General features: G+C 41.1%; 1 protein-coding gene across 2 annotated transcripts in view; it reads left to right on the top strand.

Moving 5' to 3' along the window:
• zfr (zinc finger RNA binding protein) overlaps window positions 1-12,688 on the top strand; it is a 33,413-nt gene extending 20,725 nt beyond the window's left edge. For both annotated transcript variants that reach the window (XM_078551008.1, XM_078551017.1), the window contains 3 exons: window positions 9,247-9,538; window positions 10,597-10,720; window positions 11,842-12,688. In XM_078551008.1, the coding sequence (XP_078407134.1) occupies window positions 9,247-9,538; window positions 10,597-10,720; window positions 11,842-12,071 (646 nt within the window). In that variant the 3' untranslated portion in view covers window positions 12,072-12,688. The remainder of the gene's footprint in view (window positions 1-9,246; window positions 9,539-10,596; window positions 10,721-11,841) is intronic.
• Window positions 12,689-17,202: the final 4,514 nt, after the last annotated feature.

Raw genomic sequence — 17,202 nt, 5'->3', positions numbered from 1 at the left:
TGTATCCTCCCCTACCCCGATAACCTTTCACCCACTTATTTATGAAAAATCTATCTCGATCGGTCTTAAAAATATTCAAAGACCCCGTTTCCACTGCCTTTTGAAGAAAAGCTCCAAAGACTCAGGACCCTCGGAGATTAAAAATTTATCCTCATCTCTGTCTTAAATGAGTGATCCCTTATTTTTATACCATGACTCCTAGTTCTAGATTCTCACACAAGAGGAATCATCCTTTCCACATCACGCTGTCAAGACCCCTCAGGATCTTGAAGGTTTCGATCAAGTCACCTCTTCCACTTCTAAACTCCACAAGTCTGACATGTCCAACCTTTCCTCATAAGACAACCCGCCTGTTCCTGGTATTAGTCTAGTAAACATTCTCTGAACTGCTAACACATTTACATCCCTCCGTTAGCAAGGACACCAGTACTCTGGCTGTGTCTCACCAGTGAACTTGGCTTTGGCTGCAATCTCTAGATGAACCATCAATTTCATCAGTATTCAGTACAGCTGAAGCATAACTTCCCAACTTTTGTATTCAATTCCCCTTTCAATAAACTGTAACATTCTATTGGCTTTCATAATTACTTCCTGTACCTGCATACTAGCCTTTTGCGATTCGTGCACTAAGACACCCAGATCCTCTGAATCTGAGCTTTGCAATCTCTCACCATTTAAGTAGTATGCTTACTTTTTATTCTTCCTGTCAAAATGGGCAATTTCACACGCCCCCATTATACTCCATTTGTCAGATCTTTGCCCACTCACTTAACCTATCTATGTCACTTTGTAGCCTCCTTACGTTCTCGTCACAACTTGCTTTCCGACCTATCTTTGTGCTGCCAGTAAATTTTTCAACAGTACCATCTGTCCCTTCATCTAAGTCATTTATATAAATTGTAAAAAGTTCAGGCCCCAGCACTGATCCCTGTGGCACACCACTCGTTACATGCTCGGTGACATCCTTGACCCTGACACCAGGGTAGCAACAAATGATCTGGGATTTATGCCTGCAGCTGCAGAAATGCCTATCTCTTCCCCTAACTATTGAATCACTGATCACTATCGCTCTTCCAGTCTTCCTTGCATCCCCCTGTGCAGCTGAGCCACCTGTGGAGCCATGGACTTGGCTTTGGCTGCAATCGCCAGATGAACCATCAATTTCATCAGTATTCAGAACTGAAAACTGGCTGGAGAGTGGGATGCACTTAGAGGACTCCTGCACCACCTGCCTATTCCTTTTTGACTGCCTGGTAATCACCCATTCCCTCTCTTGCAGCATGCCCTTAAGCTATAAGGTGACCACATCTATGAACATGCTATTCACAAAGCTCTCAACAGTGACACCAGCTGCTGCTCAAGTTCCAAAACCCAGAGCTCAAGCTGCTGCAACAGACAACACTTCTTGCACAAATGGTTATCCAGAGCACAAAGTGTCCTAGAGTTCCTACATAGTACAGGATGTACACTCTGGAGGTTGCAGTTGCCCTGCCTTAACATACCTTATTAGTAATAGTAAACCTTTCTTAAAAATAACTCACCCAGCTATTCACTTCCTTATTACTACTAAATATTTTTATCATTTCTGATCCGCCAGTTCTTTAAGCACAGCCCCTAAGCAGTGATACTCACCAGCCAGTCAACTCATGACATCCCTGTGATGTCACACCTCTATATTTTTGTTTCCGAATGTGGCTCTGAACCCATAGACTGTGTATTGGCCCCACTGCTGCCTGAACTCTCGCCGCCTTTATGGCCCAAGATATTTTCTTCACAATTCGAAGCAGTTTTAAGTGAAGAAAATACTCGAGCTGGTGCACATAATATTCATTCCGTGCATGGGTGGCAAAGGTAGAGGAAACATTGCTCGCCTCCACTTCCGTGAGGGCAGTTAGGGATGAACAATAAATGCTAGCTTTGCCAGCAGCGCGCACATCCTGTGAATGAATAAATAGGAAAAAAAAATAAACATTGTAAAATTTGTACAAATTGTCTAACCATGACTTCACATGTACCAAGAATGTTATCGCACAGTATACTCTGAATAGGCGAGTTTATTTTACAATTCAAATGCTGACTGGCTTCCCACGTTGCACCCTCCGAATGAATACCGTATCCTAACTTGCATCAAGTCCTGCTCTTCCGTCACTCCAGTGTTGTTGACTTTCTGGCAATGACTCTTATTGTTTAAAAATTCCCATTCTTTTTTAATTCATTCATCCCCTCATCACTCCTTATCTCTGTGCCCTTCTCTGCCCCTTTCTGACCCACTAATTCTGCATCCCTGATTTTATTTTATATTCATTCATGAGGTGTGGGCTTCGCTGGCTGGGCCAGCATTTATTTGATCGTTCCAGTGCAGCCTTGGCAATAAGCTCTGGAATTTGTTCCTTTAAGTCCATAAGATGTAGGCGCAGAAGTAGGCCATTCAGCCCATCTAGTATACTCCACCATTCAATGAGATCATGGCTGGTCTGATAATTCTCAACTCCACTTCCTGCCTTTTCCCCATAGCCTTTGATTCCCTTACTAATTAAAAATCTGTCTATCTCAACCTTGAATATACTTAACGACCTAGCCTCTACAGCCCTCTGCGGTAATTTGAATGAACTGCCTCATTAGGTGGTGCATATAGATTTGATAGTAAGTTCTAAGGGAATTGGATAAATACTGGAAGGAGAAAACATTGCAGGATGTGAACTTTGATGGGCTGAATGGCCTCCTATTCTGTGCTATCCCATAATGAGAGATGTTGCAGATGAAGGAGGAGGTGCTGTTGTAGATATACTGGCTGTGTTTGAATTAGTAGGAATCGAACCATAAAGGTGTTACTACTGGCCCCTGGGTGACGTTCCCCAATTTATGATCCCAGGCGAGATACCCCAAATTGTTAACTTCCCAAATGGGACCCTAATTTGTTATATTCCCAGGTGAGGAAGAATGAGCTGGCTCCCCTTTATTCAACCCCCTCAGCTGGTCGCAACAAGGTTAATTTAAAAGGGATCCCTTCCCTCTTAAATACATTTGGACTGGGAAAAGGTATCAATATTTTAGAAGGAGCCAATTTTACCAGACTTTCTTGAGTTAGAGTTAATTTATTAGTTACTAAAAACCTGAAGGGGGAAAAAAAATAAAAATGCAACACACACACACACACACACACACACACACACAAATTAGAAATGAGAAGTTGAGTCCAAAAACAAAAGCTAAAAAAGAAATACAAATCACTCTTTGGCTTATCCATGAGGCGTAGATAGTGAAACGTTGTGGCCATTATGTTGGCTGATTCCAGCAGAGCTGACTTTGGCAGTTTAGCAGTTGGTTTGGAGACACACAAGTTAGCTGAAGAAGCGGTCTTATTTCCTTTTTGATTGCAGCTTTGCTGACTTGCCTCCAGTAACACAGAGAATGAGAGCCTTTGCCTTCAAGCTGCTAGGTGGTGCCCAGCTGATCATCTGCTGTGACTCACTAGCACACCAGAACTAGAAAACATAGATCAGGTCTGCAGCTAGCTTTTTAACACCTCCTTGTGTATTCCTGGAAGGGAAAAACAAAAAATGTCTTTTGCCCAGAGTCCGTTTTCTTCTAACTCCGATCATTTTTGCGCTCTGAGATATAACTCAACAGGAGATGTTTTTTTCTGAGATGTGATAATCAGACTCCATTGTCTTCGCAACCACAGGAGATTAAAGTTCAGTCTTCTGCATTTCATCTCTTCCTTTCAAGTGCCTTTGCTTGAAGTAGGCCTTGACACTTCAGGTGTGACATTCCGTGATCTCTCTGGACTAGTCAGTCAAGTATAATCCAGATAGGAATTTTCCAGAAAGTGGTTACTTTACATTCTCAACCATATTTTGCTCCGTGCCCTTGCTTGTATGTCTTTTTTAAAAAAAAAAAAATGTCTTCCTTAAAGTTCATATGCCTGTAAGAAATTTGGGACTGTAATCTACTGTTGTGACAAAGGGCACTCCTAGAGAGCTGGATGAAAGATGATAGCGTAGGCACTTATATGAAACAGAAAGAGGATGGGGAGGGCTAAGTTACCATGTTTGTTTGCTCAGACATTGTGATTTTGGTGCTGGTAGTTTTGGTGGAAATTAGACTGGAGGGATTTGAAAAGTGAATTTTGTGAAAGGCAGTCACACTAGGTAGATGGCAACTTGATCAAGAATCTTAGAAAGGAATATTAAGTGATGGTACGATATTTGGAGAGGGTAGATAGGTTGAGTGTAGGTTTTTTAAGGGTTGTGGTGATAACAGTTTTAAAGGGGATCAACGTGGTGCTTGAAGAACAAAAACTGTTGTTGATGCCCGATAGATTAGAGGCAAGAAAGAGGACTTGAGGGGATTGAGGGAGCAAGCAGTGGCTGCCATAGGCAAAATGGGCTTTGAGGCAGGAGGGGAGATGGTTGTCAAAAATAGGGTTCCTAGATTAGAGTGGGTGGAAGACTCGGGCTGGTGGGTAGTAGGCAATGGGGATAGTTGGCATGTGGGAGATCCCTATTGCATTTTGAAGATGTGACCAATCAGAGATAGAGATCCAATTTGAATGGTTTATATCAGTAACAAAATAGATATTTCTACAAAAATATAAACTGTGTTCCACATGAAAATATTCATCTGTCTTGCCTGTTTGTATGCAAATAGCTGTCGCTTCAAAACAAATATTAGAAATGAAAGGATGTCACATCACTAATGTACAAAAATCGAAACATCATATTGATTGAGGAATTGAAAGGTTTAACCTCTGATCAACCTGACCTTTTATTTTTGAAAAAAGACATTCTTATTGCTGGATGCTTCTGATCTGGTGCATGAAACTTGCAAATAGTTTTCAATCTGCATTGAGACTGTTGGTGCAGATAATTTTAAATTAAGTGCAAGCTTCTGCAGTGTTGTTTTTAAAAATGAGCATGCAATAAGTAGGCCATTTAATTTAGCTAGTCATAACTGTCATATCTGCAGTTTTTTTTGAATATTCATTTTGGCTGGTTTCAAAGCTTCAGAAAGATGGATCTAGCCAGTTGGCTTCTTTTGAAGTATAAGAAAAGCATGTCTAAAGTTTAAATGTAAAGTAATACCATAGCATAGCAATTGTATTCATTTCTATCAAAGCTATTCAAGAGGTTAAATAAAAACGTGGTCTGATGTTGTAATAGATCCCTTGGCTATGACAATTTAGAGGTTTTCACTTTATCCTGGACTTGATCTCAATAACACACCTATAAGTCTGAGCCAGTGAAGACATTCATAATCTAAAATACAAAAGCTAAGTACCTATAGCAAGAGGGGAGCAAAAGACCCAAAAACTTAAACTGTCCAACAGAAGTGCTTGATTTAAAATTGTCCTGATAATTGAACCTAATGATGGCTGACATAATGACAAACCCTCTAGCATCTGAATGAAGTGCACTTCACACAAGAGCTTTGAGGTCTTGTGTAATCATGGGCCTTGTCTACTTTTAAAAGTATGAAAAAGATCCAGGAGTGCTTGTCCAGTTGTTCATATCAGTACAAGGGAGGGTGCATGTTAGTGGATAATGGTTGCATTTCTTTGGCAGCATGCTCTGTCTTCTCTTCAACGATGGGTAAGTTCAAATACTGGTTAAGTATGTGGTGTGTAACACGTGCCCAAACAGTTCCCCTTCATGGTTCAGGTCACCCAGGTATGCAATAGCAGGTTTCTGTGGTCCATGTTTCATACCCAAGACTAAGCTGTGTGGTGGCATGTGGTTAATTGGAGCCTCATTTGTGAATGAGGTAGGCACGCCTTTGTCAAAGCCCCTGGTATGAGGATCTGGGTTAAGCAATTAGTGACAAGTATATCTGATATTGGCAGCAGAATTTAATGTCAGGAGCTTTAAGGTGTTTAATGAGTTGCCTTTTGTACTTAGCTGAAAGCAGGTTGTGTAGCTGATTAGGAAACTAAGACCTGGGACAACAGCTGGAAGATGTCACCTGTCTGGTATGAAAATGTAATTTGTATACATACGGGGTTTAGAGTCCATCACGGTTAGACTGAGGAGAAAAGGACAAATACTGCTGAAGTTCTGCACTACCAGCTTGGGACCAGGTGGAAGTAGTGGTGTTGTGGTATTGTCATTAGACTAGTAATCCAGAGACCCATGGTAATGCTCTGGGGACACGGGTTCAAATCCCACAACGACAGATGGTGGAATTTGAATTCAATCTGGAGTTAAAAGTCACACAAGCATTGTTGATTGTTGTAAAAGCCCATCTGGTTCACTAATGTCCTTTAGGGAAGGAAATCTGCCATTCTCACTGGGTTTGGCCTGCATCTGACTCCTCACCTACAACAATGGTTTACTCTTAAATGTCCTCTCAGTTGTGTCAAACCACAAAAAACACCCGACATCAACCGGAAATTACAATGGCTAACTTAGCCCTGTTGACCCTGCAAAGTCCGTACTAACATCTCAGGCCTTGTGCAAAAATTGGGGGAGCTGTCTCACAGACTAGTCAAGTAACAGCCTGACATAATCATACTCACGGAATTGGACATCACCATCCCTCGATCTGCCCTGTCTGACCAGCAGGTGACGGCACAGTGGTATACAGTTGGGAGGAAGTTGCCCTGTTGTCCTCAGCATCAACTCATGGCATCAGGTCAAACATGGGCAACGAAACCTGCTGATTATCACGTGCCGCCCCCCTCTTCTCTCTCTCTCTCTCTCTTTCCTCCCCCCCCCACCCTTCTCAGCTGATGACTCCATGCTCCTTCATCAAGAACATCACTTGGAGGAAGCACGGAGGGTGGCAAGGGCGCAGAATGTACTCTGGGTGGGGGATTTCAATGTCCATCACCAAGAGTGGCTCAGCACCACTACTGACTGAGCTGGCTGAGTCCTAAAGGACATATCTACTAGACTGGGTCTGCAACAAGTGGTGAGGGAACCAACACAATGGGGGAAACCATATTTGACCTCTTCCTCACCAATCTGCCTGCCGCAAATGCATCTATCCATGATCGTATCGGGAGGAGTGATCATCACGCCCTCCTTGTGGAGACAAAGTCCGATCTTCACATTGAGGATACCCACCACCATGTTGCGATTCACTACCACCATGTTGCGATTCACTCCCACCGTGCTAAATGGGATAGATTTCAAATAGATCTAGCAACTCGAGGCTAAGCAACCATGAAGCACTGAGGGCCATCAGCAGCAGTGGAATTTTACTCGACCACAATCTGTAAACTCGTGGCCAGGCATATCCCCCACTCTGCCATTACCACCAAGCCAGGGAATCAACCCTGGTTCAATGAAGAGGTGATTGCGAGCATGCCAGGAGCAACACCAGGCCTACCTAAAAATGAGGTGTCAATCTGGTGAAACTAAAACACACGTGATATCAAGGAATGGCTGAAGGCACTGAATGCTGCAGAGGCTATGGGCCCTGACCATATTCCAGCAATAGTACTGAAGACCTGTGCTGTAGAACTTGCTGCGCCCCTAACCAAGCTGTTCCGGTAGAGCTGCAACACTGACATCTATCCAGCTATGTGGAAAAATGCCCAGGTATGTCCTGCGCACACAAAGCAGGACAAATCCAACCCAGCCAATTACTGCCCACATCCCATGAATTAATTTTTAAAAAAAATTCAGTCTCTGGACTAAAATTCTTCTCGCTCTGCTTCAGGTAATCATGCAAACCAATTTGTTAGCAATAGGGTGATCCGAACTGAAAATGCAGACTGGTTAGCCTCAGATCAGTAGTAGGTGAAATGTCTATTATAAAGGATATGATAACAGGACACTTAGAAAATATCAATGGGATTAGGCAAAGTCAGTATGAGTTTATGAAAGCGAAATCATGTTTGACAAACCTACTGGAGATTTTTGAGGACATAACTAGCAGAATAGATAAGGGAGAACCAGTGTATGTGGTACATTTGGATTTTCAGAAACCTTTTGCTAAAGTCCCACATAAGAGGTTAGTGTGCAAAGTTAAAGCACATGGGATTGGGGGTAATATATTTGCATGGATTGAGAATTGGTTAGCAAACAGGAAATAGAGTAGGAATAAATTTTCGGAGTGGCAGGCTATGACGAGTGGGGTGCTGCAGGGATCAGTCCTTGGGCCCCAGCTATTCACAATACATACCAATGATTTGGATGAGGGAACTAAATGTAATATTTCCACATTTGCTGATGATGTGAATCTTGGTGGCAATGTGAATGGTGAGGAGGATGTTGAGAGGCTTCAAGGCGATTTAGACAGTTTGAGTGAGTGGGCAAATACATGGCAGATGCAGTATAACATGGAAAGTGTGAAGTTAACCACTTCAGTAGGAAAAACAAAGGCAGAGTATTATTTAAATGGTGATAGATTGGGAAACGTTGATGTACAAAGGGACCTGGGTGTTCTTGCACACCAATCATTGAAAGCAAGCATGCAGGTGCAGCAAACAGTTAATAAGGCAAATGGTATGTTGGCCTTTGTTGCAAGAGGACCTGAGTACAGGAGTAAGGATGTCTTACTGCAGTTGTACAGGGCCTTGGTGAGACCACACATGGAGAATTGTGTGCAGTTTTGGTCTCCTTACCTAAGAAAGGATATACTTGCCATAAAGGAAGAATGTTCACCGGACTGATTCCTGGAATGGCAGGATTGTCCTATGAGGAGAGATTGGGGCAATTAGGCCTGTATTCACTGGTGTTTAGAAGAATGAGAGGGGGCCTCATTGAAATATATAAAACTCTGACAGGGCTGGACAAACTGGATGCAGGGATGATATTCCCTCTAGCTGGGGGTTCTAGAACAAGGGATAACAGTCTCAGGATATGGAGTCAGCCATTTAGGACTGAGATGAAGAGAAATATCTTCACTCAGACGGAGGTGAACCTCTGGAATTCTTTACCAGAGAAGGCTGTGGAGGCCAAATCACTGAACGTATTTAAGAAGCAAATAAATTCCTAGGCTCTAAAGGCATCGAGGCGTACAGGGAGAGAGCAGGAGTATGGCGTTGAGATAGATGATCAGCTGTGATCATATTGAATGGCGGAGCAGGCTCAAAGGGCTGAATGACCTACTCCTGCTCCCATTCTCTGTTTCTATGTTAAAATTATTTTCTACACTTAAAAAAAAATGTCATTATCTATCTATGCTTACATTTTTGGAAAAAACTATTGTGACTTTATGATGAACTTGTTGCAGCACAGCTGATTAAAGGATTTTGAGTTTTCTGGAGATTGAAAATTGTTCTTTTGTCTTTTTGACTAGCCAACAGCCGGCCACGGGCATTGCATACTCACATCCAACCACAGCTGGCAGCTACACAGTCCATCAGGCCCCGGTAGCTGCTCATGCTGTGACAGCAGCCTACGCTCCTGCAGCTGCTGCTACAGCAGCCAGACCTGTTCCTGCTGCAGCTGCTGCTGCAGCTGCCGCTGCTGCTGCCACAGCAGCCTATGGAGGGTACCAAACAGCACATACTGCAGCAGATTATGGATACACGCAGCGGCAGCAAGAAGCTCCTCCACCACCTCCACCAGTCACATCGCAAAATTATCAGGTATGACCTAAGTATCAAATAGTTATTGATCTCATCTTAATTGTTGTTCAGAACATTTTTTTTTTAAACAACAATACATTCCTTTTTTCTCTAATATTTCTTTCCACACCTCCAGGAAAACTAAACAAAGCAATATACATGTTTGGAGAATGACTGATGAACAGTAGTCACTAACCGTTTTGTGGCAATTTTCATAAAAGGAAATATCTTGTGGGTTTGTGTATATCAAAACTGTTTGTGTTGACAACTTGTATCATGGTACAATGAAATTACATGGAATTGTTTTTGAATCTTTGTAGTGGAACAATTAGTATCAAGGGCGAGATAGAAAAGGTCAAATGGGAATCTTAGAGGTTTTAAAATTGAAGTTTTTGAGAGGATAAATCATTTGTTGGCTAAAGAAGTGTAACAAGGTGCCATAAATTCACCTGAAGCATGAAGAAGCAGGTGCATAAAATTATTTGCAGAGGAGTATTGGAACAAGGCATAGTTTAGCATAATTGTCACAGAGCAAGACTATCATTTTGAAGGAGAATTAGCTAAATATTTCAGAAAGAAAACTATAAAAAGATGAGGAAAGAGCAAGGAGAGTTGATAACTTCAGATGTAGAACTGGCACTAGCATACCAGTAGTTAGATTGGGCCAAGTTACCTCCTATGATAATTCTTAATACTTCCAAGGCTCCCAGTATTTTATTTTAAATAAAAATCTCAAATGTAATATTTGTTTTCTGGGTTATAACTTGTTTGTGCACCAGGTTCAAAACCAGGACCTAGAGTCCATTAAATTCTCATTTGAACAGCAGCTTTCAGTGTATAATGCAGTTGATTTGTAAATTCATTTTTGTAATTAAGGTTTGTGCAGGGCTTTAATGAACTTCACATATATTTGTTAAACATGATGTCTTTTTTTGAACAAATAAGTTGATCCTCTGTATTGTGTTTTGTAATGACACAGCCAAAATTGACCAGTAATATGGGTCTGGAACACAGTACCTACGTGAAATTAATAGACTGAGTTGTTATCCAGCAATTTCAATTGATTCTTTTCAATTTAGGATACCTATACATATGTGCGTTCCACAGCACCAGCTATAGCCTATGACAGCAAACAATACTACCAACAACCTGCTGCTGCAGCTCAGCCACAACCAACTGCCGCAGAAGCCTACTATCAAGCTGGTGAGTCTGATACTGTTGAGGAAATCGTAATTAAAGTAAATTATGGCACGGTCTGTAAACCACAAAACAATACATTTAAGCGTAGGATTTGCTGTGCATTCTGGATATTGGTATTGGATCTTAATAATGTCAATGAAAAGTTTGTCAACACTACGCTGTTTGTATAAAATAAAAGTACACAGCTGATGTACTATTTGATAATGCAAGTGTTCACCTGACTGGATTAGAATGATATTGTTGCTATGGTATATATTTTCAGTGCTCTTTCCTTATTACTTTTAACAGTCTGTTTCTCATTCTGCATGGACTGAGTAAGACACAATAGAAAGGTGAACAGCATAATTGCACATGACCCCTTTTGGAAGTGGAGGAATATTGGCCCTTTTTCCCTGTCAGTTGACTGATCCTCCTCTCCTCACCCACTCCCAAAGTGAGACATGGAAACTGTTGAAGGATGAACCATATGAGCTCACTCTTAAAGTTCATTTTGTTGTAATGTTTGGGTGATTCAGGCTCTCCTGATGCCTTCAGCTGGAAGAGTGGGCTTCAAAACTGTTCCCAATTGCTGGTCCATTATAAGATGACCAGAGATTTTTAAAAAAAAATGTTTTTTTAGTGCTGATTTTCAAGCAGTGTATCATACCTATCTCTGTAATCTCCAGCCTTACAATCCACCAAAATACTGTCATGCATCTAATTCCGGCCTCTTGAGCATCTCTGATTTTAATGGCTCCACCATTGGAGCCTTCAACAACCTAAACCATAATCAGTGGAATCCCTTCCCTAAACCTCTCTCATTTTTTTAAATTGCTCCTTAAAATCTACATCTTTAACCAAGCTTTTGGCCAGCTGCCTTTAAATCTTTGTGTGATTCTGTATCTGATTTTGCTTTATTACACTTAAAATGTCCCAAGTAACTTCAATATATTACATTAGAGGTGCTGTATGATTTGTTGTTGAAGTATGTTGAGCAGCAGGATACTGCCGTTGAGACGAGTCAGTAGATTTCGACTCTGTATATTCAAAACATATAATTTTTAAAGGGAACTGTGACAAGTCTCCTTCTGTTGGCATTCTTTTAAATCTGTTCTCAAGTTAATAATTAACATTTTTTGTTCCAGCTGCCAAGGCAGGATATAGTCAAGCTGCAACGCAATACACGCAAGCTCAACAGACTCGACAAGTGACAGCGATAAAGCCAGCTACACCAAACCCAACTACTACCTTTACTGTTTACCCAGTGTCCACAACAGTGCAACCGGCTGCTGCAGCAGCTGCCACTGTGGTTCCGTCCTATACTCAAAGTGGCACATACAGCTCGACTGCTGTGACTTATACTGGTAAGGAATAAAGTATTTAAAATTCTTACACAGACCTTGGATTCTAAATACAAACATTCTTAAAGCTTTTTACTCCGCTTTTCTGCTGTTGTGGTTACATCTTTTCCCCCATATTTCTATCTGTTAGTTTGTGCTTTTATTGGGCAACATGTATACACCCAAAGTACCTTCTGAGGAGTTATTTTTCTATCTCTACCACCTCCAGGTGACCTGCTTCCAGACCCTTGCTGATGGAATAAAAACAAAAAATGCTGGAAAAACTCAGGTCTGGCAGCATCTGTGGAGAGAGAAACAGAGTTAATGTTTCCAGTCTGTATGACTCTTCAGAGCTAAAGAGAAGTAGAAATGTGATGGATTTTATACTGTTGAAGAAGGGGTGGACCAGGTGGAGCAAAATAGAAGGTCAGGGATAGATGGGAGCTAAGGTGCGATTAACAAAGACATCATTGACACAAGACCAAGGGAGTGTTAACAGTAGTGGTATGGACTAAAGAAGGTGCTGATAGTGGCATAAAGGTACAAGCAGAATGTGTTAATAGCAGGACAAGGGTCAGCGCTCTGTGAAAGCACAGCATGGAAACCAGTGACTGATGGCCTGGGGTCGGGGGAGGTTAAGGAGAAAGGATATAAATAAAAGGTTAGAATTTTAAAAAAAAATGTTGGATTATAAAAGAGGTGAGGATAGAGGAGAGAGTTTATGGTCTGAAGTTGTTGAACTCAACTTTAAGTCTGGAAGGCTGTAAAGTGCCTAATAGGAAGATGAGGTGCTGTTTTCTAGTTTTTGCGTTGGGCTTCACTGGAACATTACAGCAGGCCAAGGATGGACATGTGGGCATGAGTGTAAGATGGTGTGTTGAAATGACAAACGACAGGAAGGTCTGGGTCATGCTTTCAGACTGAGTTTTTAAAATATTTTTTACTCATTTTTTAATATCCCCCACTTGCCCCCCCCCCCCCCCCCCCCAATGACACACACCCCATAGGGCCATCTGTGACTGGTTTCTATGTTGTACTTTCACAAGAGTGCTGACCCTTGTTCTGATATTAACACATTCTGCTCTTACCTTTATGCCACTATCAGCACCTTCTTTAGTCTTTACCACTACCTTTAACTCTTCCATTGTCTTGTATGCATGACATCTTTGTCAATTTTTCCTTGGCTCCCACCTATCTTGCTTCACTCCCTATTAAATAGTATAAAAGCCATCACATTTCTACTTCTTTTCAGCTCTGAAGAAGTAATACAGACACAAAACATTAACTCTGTTTCTCTCTCCACAGGTGCTGCCAGACCTGCTGAGCTTTTCCAGCATTTTTTGTTTTTCTTTCAGATTTCCAGTTGTATTGCTTTTGGGTTTATATCTTTATTTCTATGAATTAAAATAGTGATGGAAATTAATTTTGCATGCAGGTTCAGAAAATGGGATTTGAGTTGAACTGTTCGCGTATCTGGATCTAAATGTTCTTTCAGACCCATGGATCTGTAAATTGTGACTCAAGTATCCTATGCTCCCAGCCCCAGACTTGCAGCAGTATCCCCCATTTTCAGTCAGGAATATATGACAAAAGTTAACAATTTGAAACATGAGTCTTCCAGCAGCTTCAGCTGCCAAAGACTCCTGATGTGGCAGTTGGTTTCATTGGTGCTTCAAGAGTGACTTCAGATTTGGTGTTCATGTGGCTGGACTATTTTTGATTGCCCAATAAAATCAGCCGTCATTTTCTTTTGTGGCCTTCAAAGCAATTATTTAATTTAAATATTTTCTAACTAAGTGGGAAGACAGGAAGGCCTTCTTGACAACTGCTTGAATGTGTTTAAAAATTAAGGGTATTATTTATCCTTGTCCTAACAATTCTGGTGCTTTTCTGTCTTGAATGTAAACAATTAGCACAAACATTAAGATGTACCTTAAATACTCTTATGCACCTGTATAAAGTTGTAAAACAAGATTTGGGGAGTTGATCCTGTGCTTTGATAGTGGATAAGTAGAAGGCATAATGCTGATTATGAGCGATAAATACTTAACTTGAGACAGCATGTCGCTAAATGGAGTGACCAAGTAAGCATACTGAGAAATTCCATAAATCCTGCATGGGAGGAGGAAGCTGAAGGGATGTGCTGGGTATGTGTAGAAACTTGAGTGTGGACAGAGGAAAGAGAAATGTGGGGAAAGCATAGCTACAACTCCCAATTTATCAAATACCTTTATTGTCTTCCTGTATTTAAAAAAAAAATCATAACCACCCTAGAAGATGCTTATGTGACTGAATTGGAAATGTGCTTGTGCGCCTCTGTGAAAATGGGAAGGAGTATACAGCATGGAAATAGCCTTTTCCATCTTTGCCTCACCCTGACAATGTATTTTTCTGTTCCTTTATCCCTCACCTCCTTACCCAGCTTCCCTTTAAATGCATCTATGCTATGTGTCTCGACTGCTTCATGGGTTTTCCCTTCATCCCATGGACTGCAGTGGTTCAAGAGGCAGCACTCCACCACCTTCTCGAGGGCAATTGGGAATGGGCAAAAATGCTGGCCTGGCCAGTGATGCCCACATCCCATGAACAAATAAAAAAAGTTGGGGACTTCTGCATTCCCACCACACAGAAGTTTCCCCTAAGTTCCTTATTGTATTTTTTTAGTGACTGGCATTTATGGCTTCTAGTTTTGGACTTGCATAAGTGGAAACATCCCTTTTACATCTAACCTGTTGAATACCTTCATAATTTTCAAGACCTCTATCGGGTCACATAGAGTCCTGGCCTGTTCAGTCTTTCCTGTTAGTTGTACATTATACACCTAAAATAGCCAAGGGTTTAGTTGAATGTAGAGTTTGAACAAACATTATGCTTAACATACCCAATCACAGCAGAGTGCAATGAATAAAGCAAAAGAGTGCTGAGGTATAGAGCAAAAACAGTATAGTTAAGTTGGAAGAAGATCTATAATTGTGCAGGTTTTTTTGATTAAGAGATAGGAGTGGGCCATAGGGCTCATAGTGTGACTGAGTGCGATCGTAATTGAACATCTACATTAATTCCACTTTCCCATCGTTGCCTTGATTGATCCCTTAGTGCACAAAAATCTATTGGTCTCCATTTTGAATTTACTTTTTGACTGGTCAACCGCAGTTCCCTGTGGCAGATATTTAAGGGGGTATTTCAGGATAAACAGAATAGATTCATTCCAGCGAGTAAGAAAAAGTCCAAAGGGCGGACACACCATCTGTGGTTAACTAGAAAGGTTAAAAATAGTATCAAACTTAAAGAATTTATAATTGTGCAAAGATAGGCAGAAGGTCAGGAGATTGGGCAGAATATAAGGAACAGCAAAGGATGACTAAAAGATTAATAAGGAGGGAAAAATTGGAGTATGAGAGAAAGTTAGCCAGAAATATAAGAAGATAGTAAGAGTTTCTATACATATTTTAAAAAAGAACGAGTTAACAAAGTGAATGTTGGCCCTATAGAAAGTGAGCCTGGAGAATTGATAATGGGAAACAAGGAGATGGCAGATGAATTGAACAGGTATTTTGCATCAGTCTTCACTATAGAGGATACAAGTAACACCCCAGAGGCAGCTGTAAATCAGGAAATGGAATGGAGGGCAGAGCTCAGGAAAATTACAATCACTAGAGAACTGGTGCTGAATAAATTGTTGGAGCTGGCTGACAAGTGCCCAAATCCTGATAGATTTCATCCTAGGGTCTTAAAAGAAGTCACTAGGTAGCTTATGTGTTGGTTTTAATTTTCCGAAAACTCCTTGGATTCGGGGAAGGTCGCATTAGATTGGAAGATCATTATTCAAAAAGTCGGGGAGACAGAAAGCTGGAAATTACAGGCCAGTTAGCTTAACATCTGTCTTAGGGAAATGTTAGAAGCTATTATTAAAGAAGCTACAGCAGGGCACTTGGCTAAGTTCAAGGTAATCAGGCAGAGTCAACATGGTTTTCTGAAAGGAAAATCATGTTTAACCAACTTATTGCAGTCCTTTGAGGAAGTAACAAGTGCTGTGAATAAAGGGGAACTGGTGGATGTACTGTACTTATATTTCTAGAAGGCATTTGATAAAATGCCACATCAAAGGTTATTGTGGAAAATAAAAGCTTGTATAGGGGGTAACATATTGGCATGGATAGAAGATTGGCTAGCTAACAGGAAGAAGAGAATGGGTCTTTTTCAGGTTGGCAAGATGTAATGAGTGATGTGCCACAGATCAGTGCTGGAACCTCAACTGTTTACAATTTTATATAAATCACTTGAATGAAGGGATGGACAGGATGGTTGCCAAATTTGCTGATGAGACCAAGATGGGTAGGAAAATAAGTTGTTAAGAGGACATCATGAGACTACAAAAAGATGTAGATAGGTTAAGTGAGTGGGTAAGATCTGGCAAATGGAGTATAATATGGGGAAATGTGAAATTGTTCATTTTGGCAGGAAGAGATTGTAGAGCTCAGATGCAGAGGGATCTTTGTATCTTAGTGCATGAATCACAAAAGGCTAATATGCAGGTACAGCAAGTAATTAAGAAAGCTAATAGAATGTTATCATTTATTGCGAAGGGAATTGAACACAAAAGTGGAGAGGTTATGCTTCAGTTATACAGAGCACTAGTGAGAACACATCTGGAGTACTGTGTACAGTATTGGTCACCTTATTTAAGGAAGGATATAAATGCGTTGGAAGCAGTTCAGAGAAGGTTTACCAGACTAATGCCTGGAATGGGCGGGTTGTCTTATGAGGAAAGGTTGGACAGACTAGGCTTATATCTGCTGGAGTTTAGAAGAGTAAGAGGTGATTTGATTGAAACATATAAGATCCTGAGGGATCTTGTCAGGGTGGTTGTAGAGAGGATGTTTCCCCTTGTGGGAGAATCTAGAACTAGGGATGACTTTAAAAATAGGGGGTCAGCCATTTAAAATGGAAATGAGGCAACATTTTTTTCTCTGAGGGCTGTGAGCCTTTGGAGCTCACTTCCTGAAAAGGCGTTGGAAGCAGATCCTTTGAATATTTTTAAGACGGGTGGATAGATTCTTGATAACCTACCATGCACTTGCTTATCAGGGGTAGACGGTATGCAGATTTGAGGTTACTATCCGATCAGCCATGATCTTATTAAATGGCGGAGCAGGCTTGATTGGC

This window comes from Cetorhinus maximus, chromosome 1 (assembly GCF_964194155.1).
Source record: "Cetorhinus maximus chromosome 1, sCetMax3.hap1.1, whole genome shotgun sequence".
NCBI lineage: Eukaryota > Metazoa > Chordata > Chondrichthyes > Lamniformes > Cetorhinidae > Cetorhinus > Cetorhinus maximus.
The sequence above is the reverse complement of the archived record's forward strand: the minus strand, read 5'-3'. Positions and strand labels throughout refer to the sequence as shown.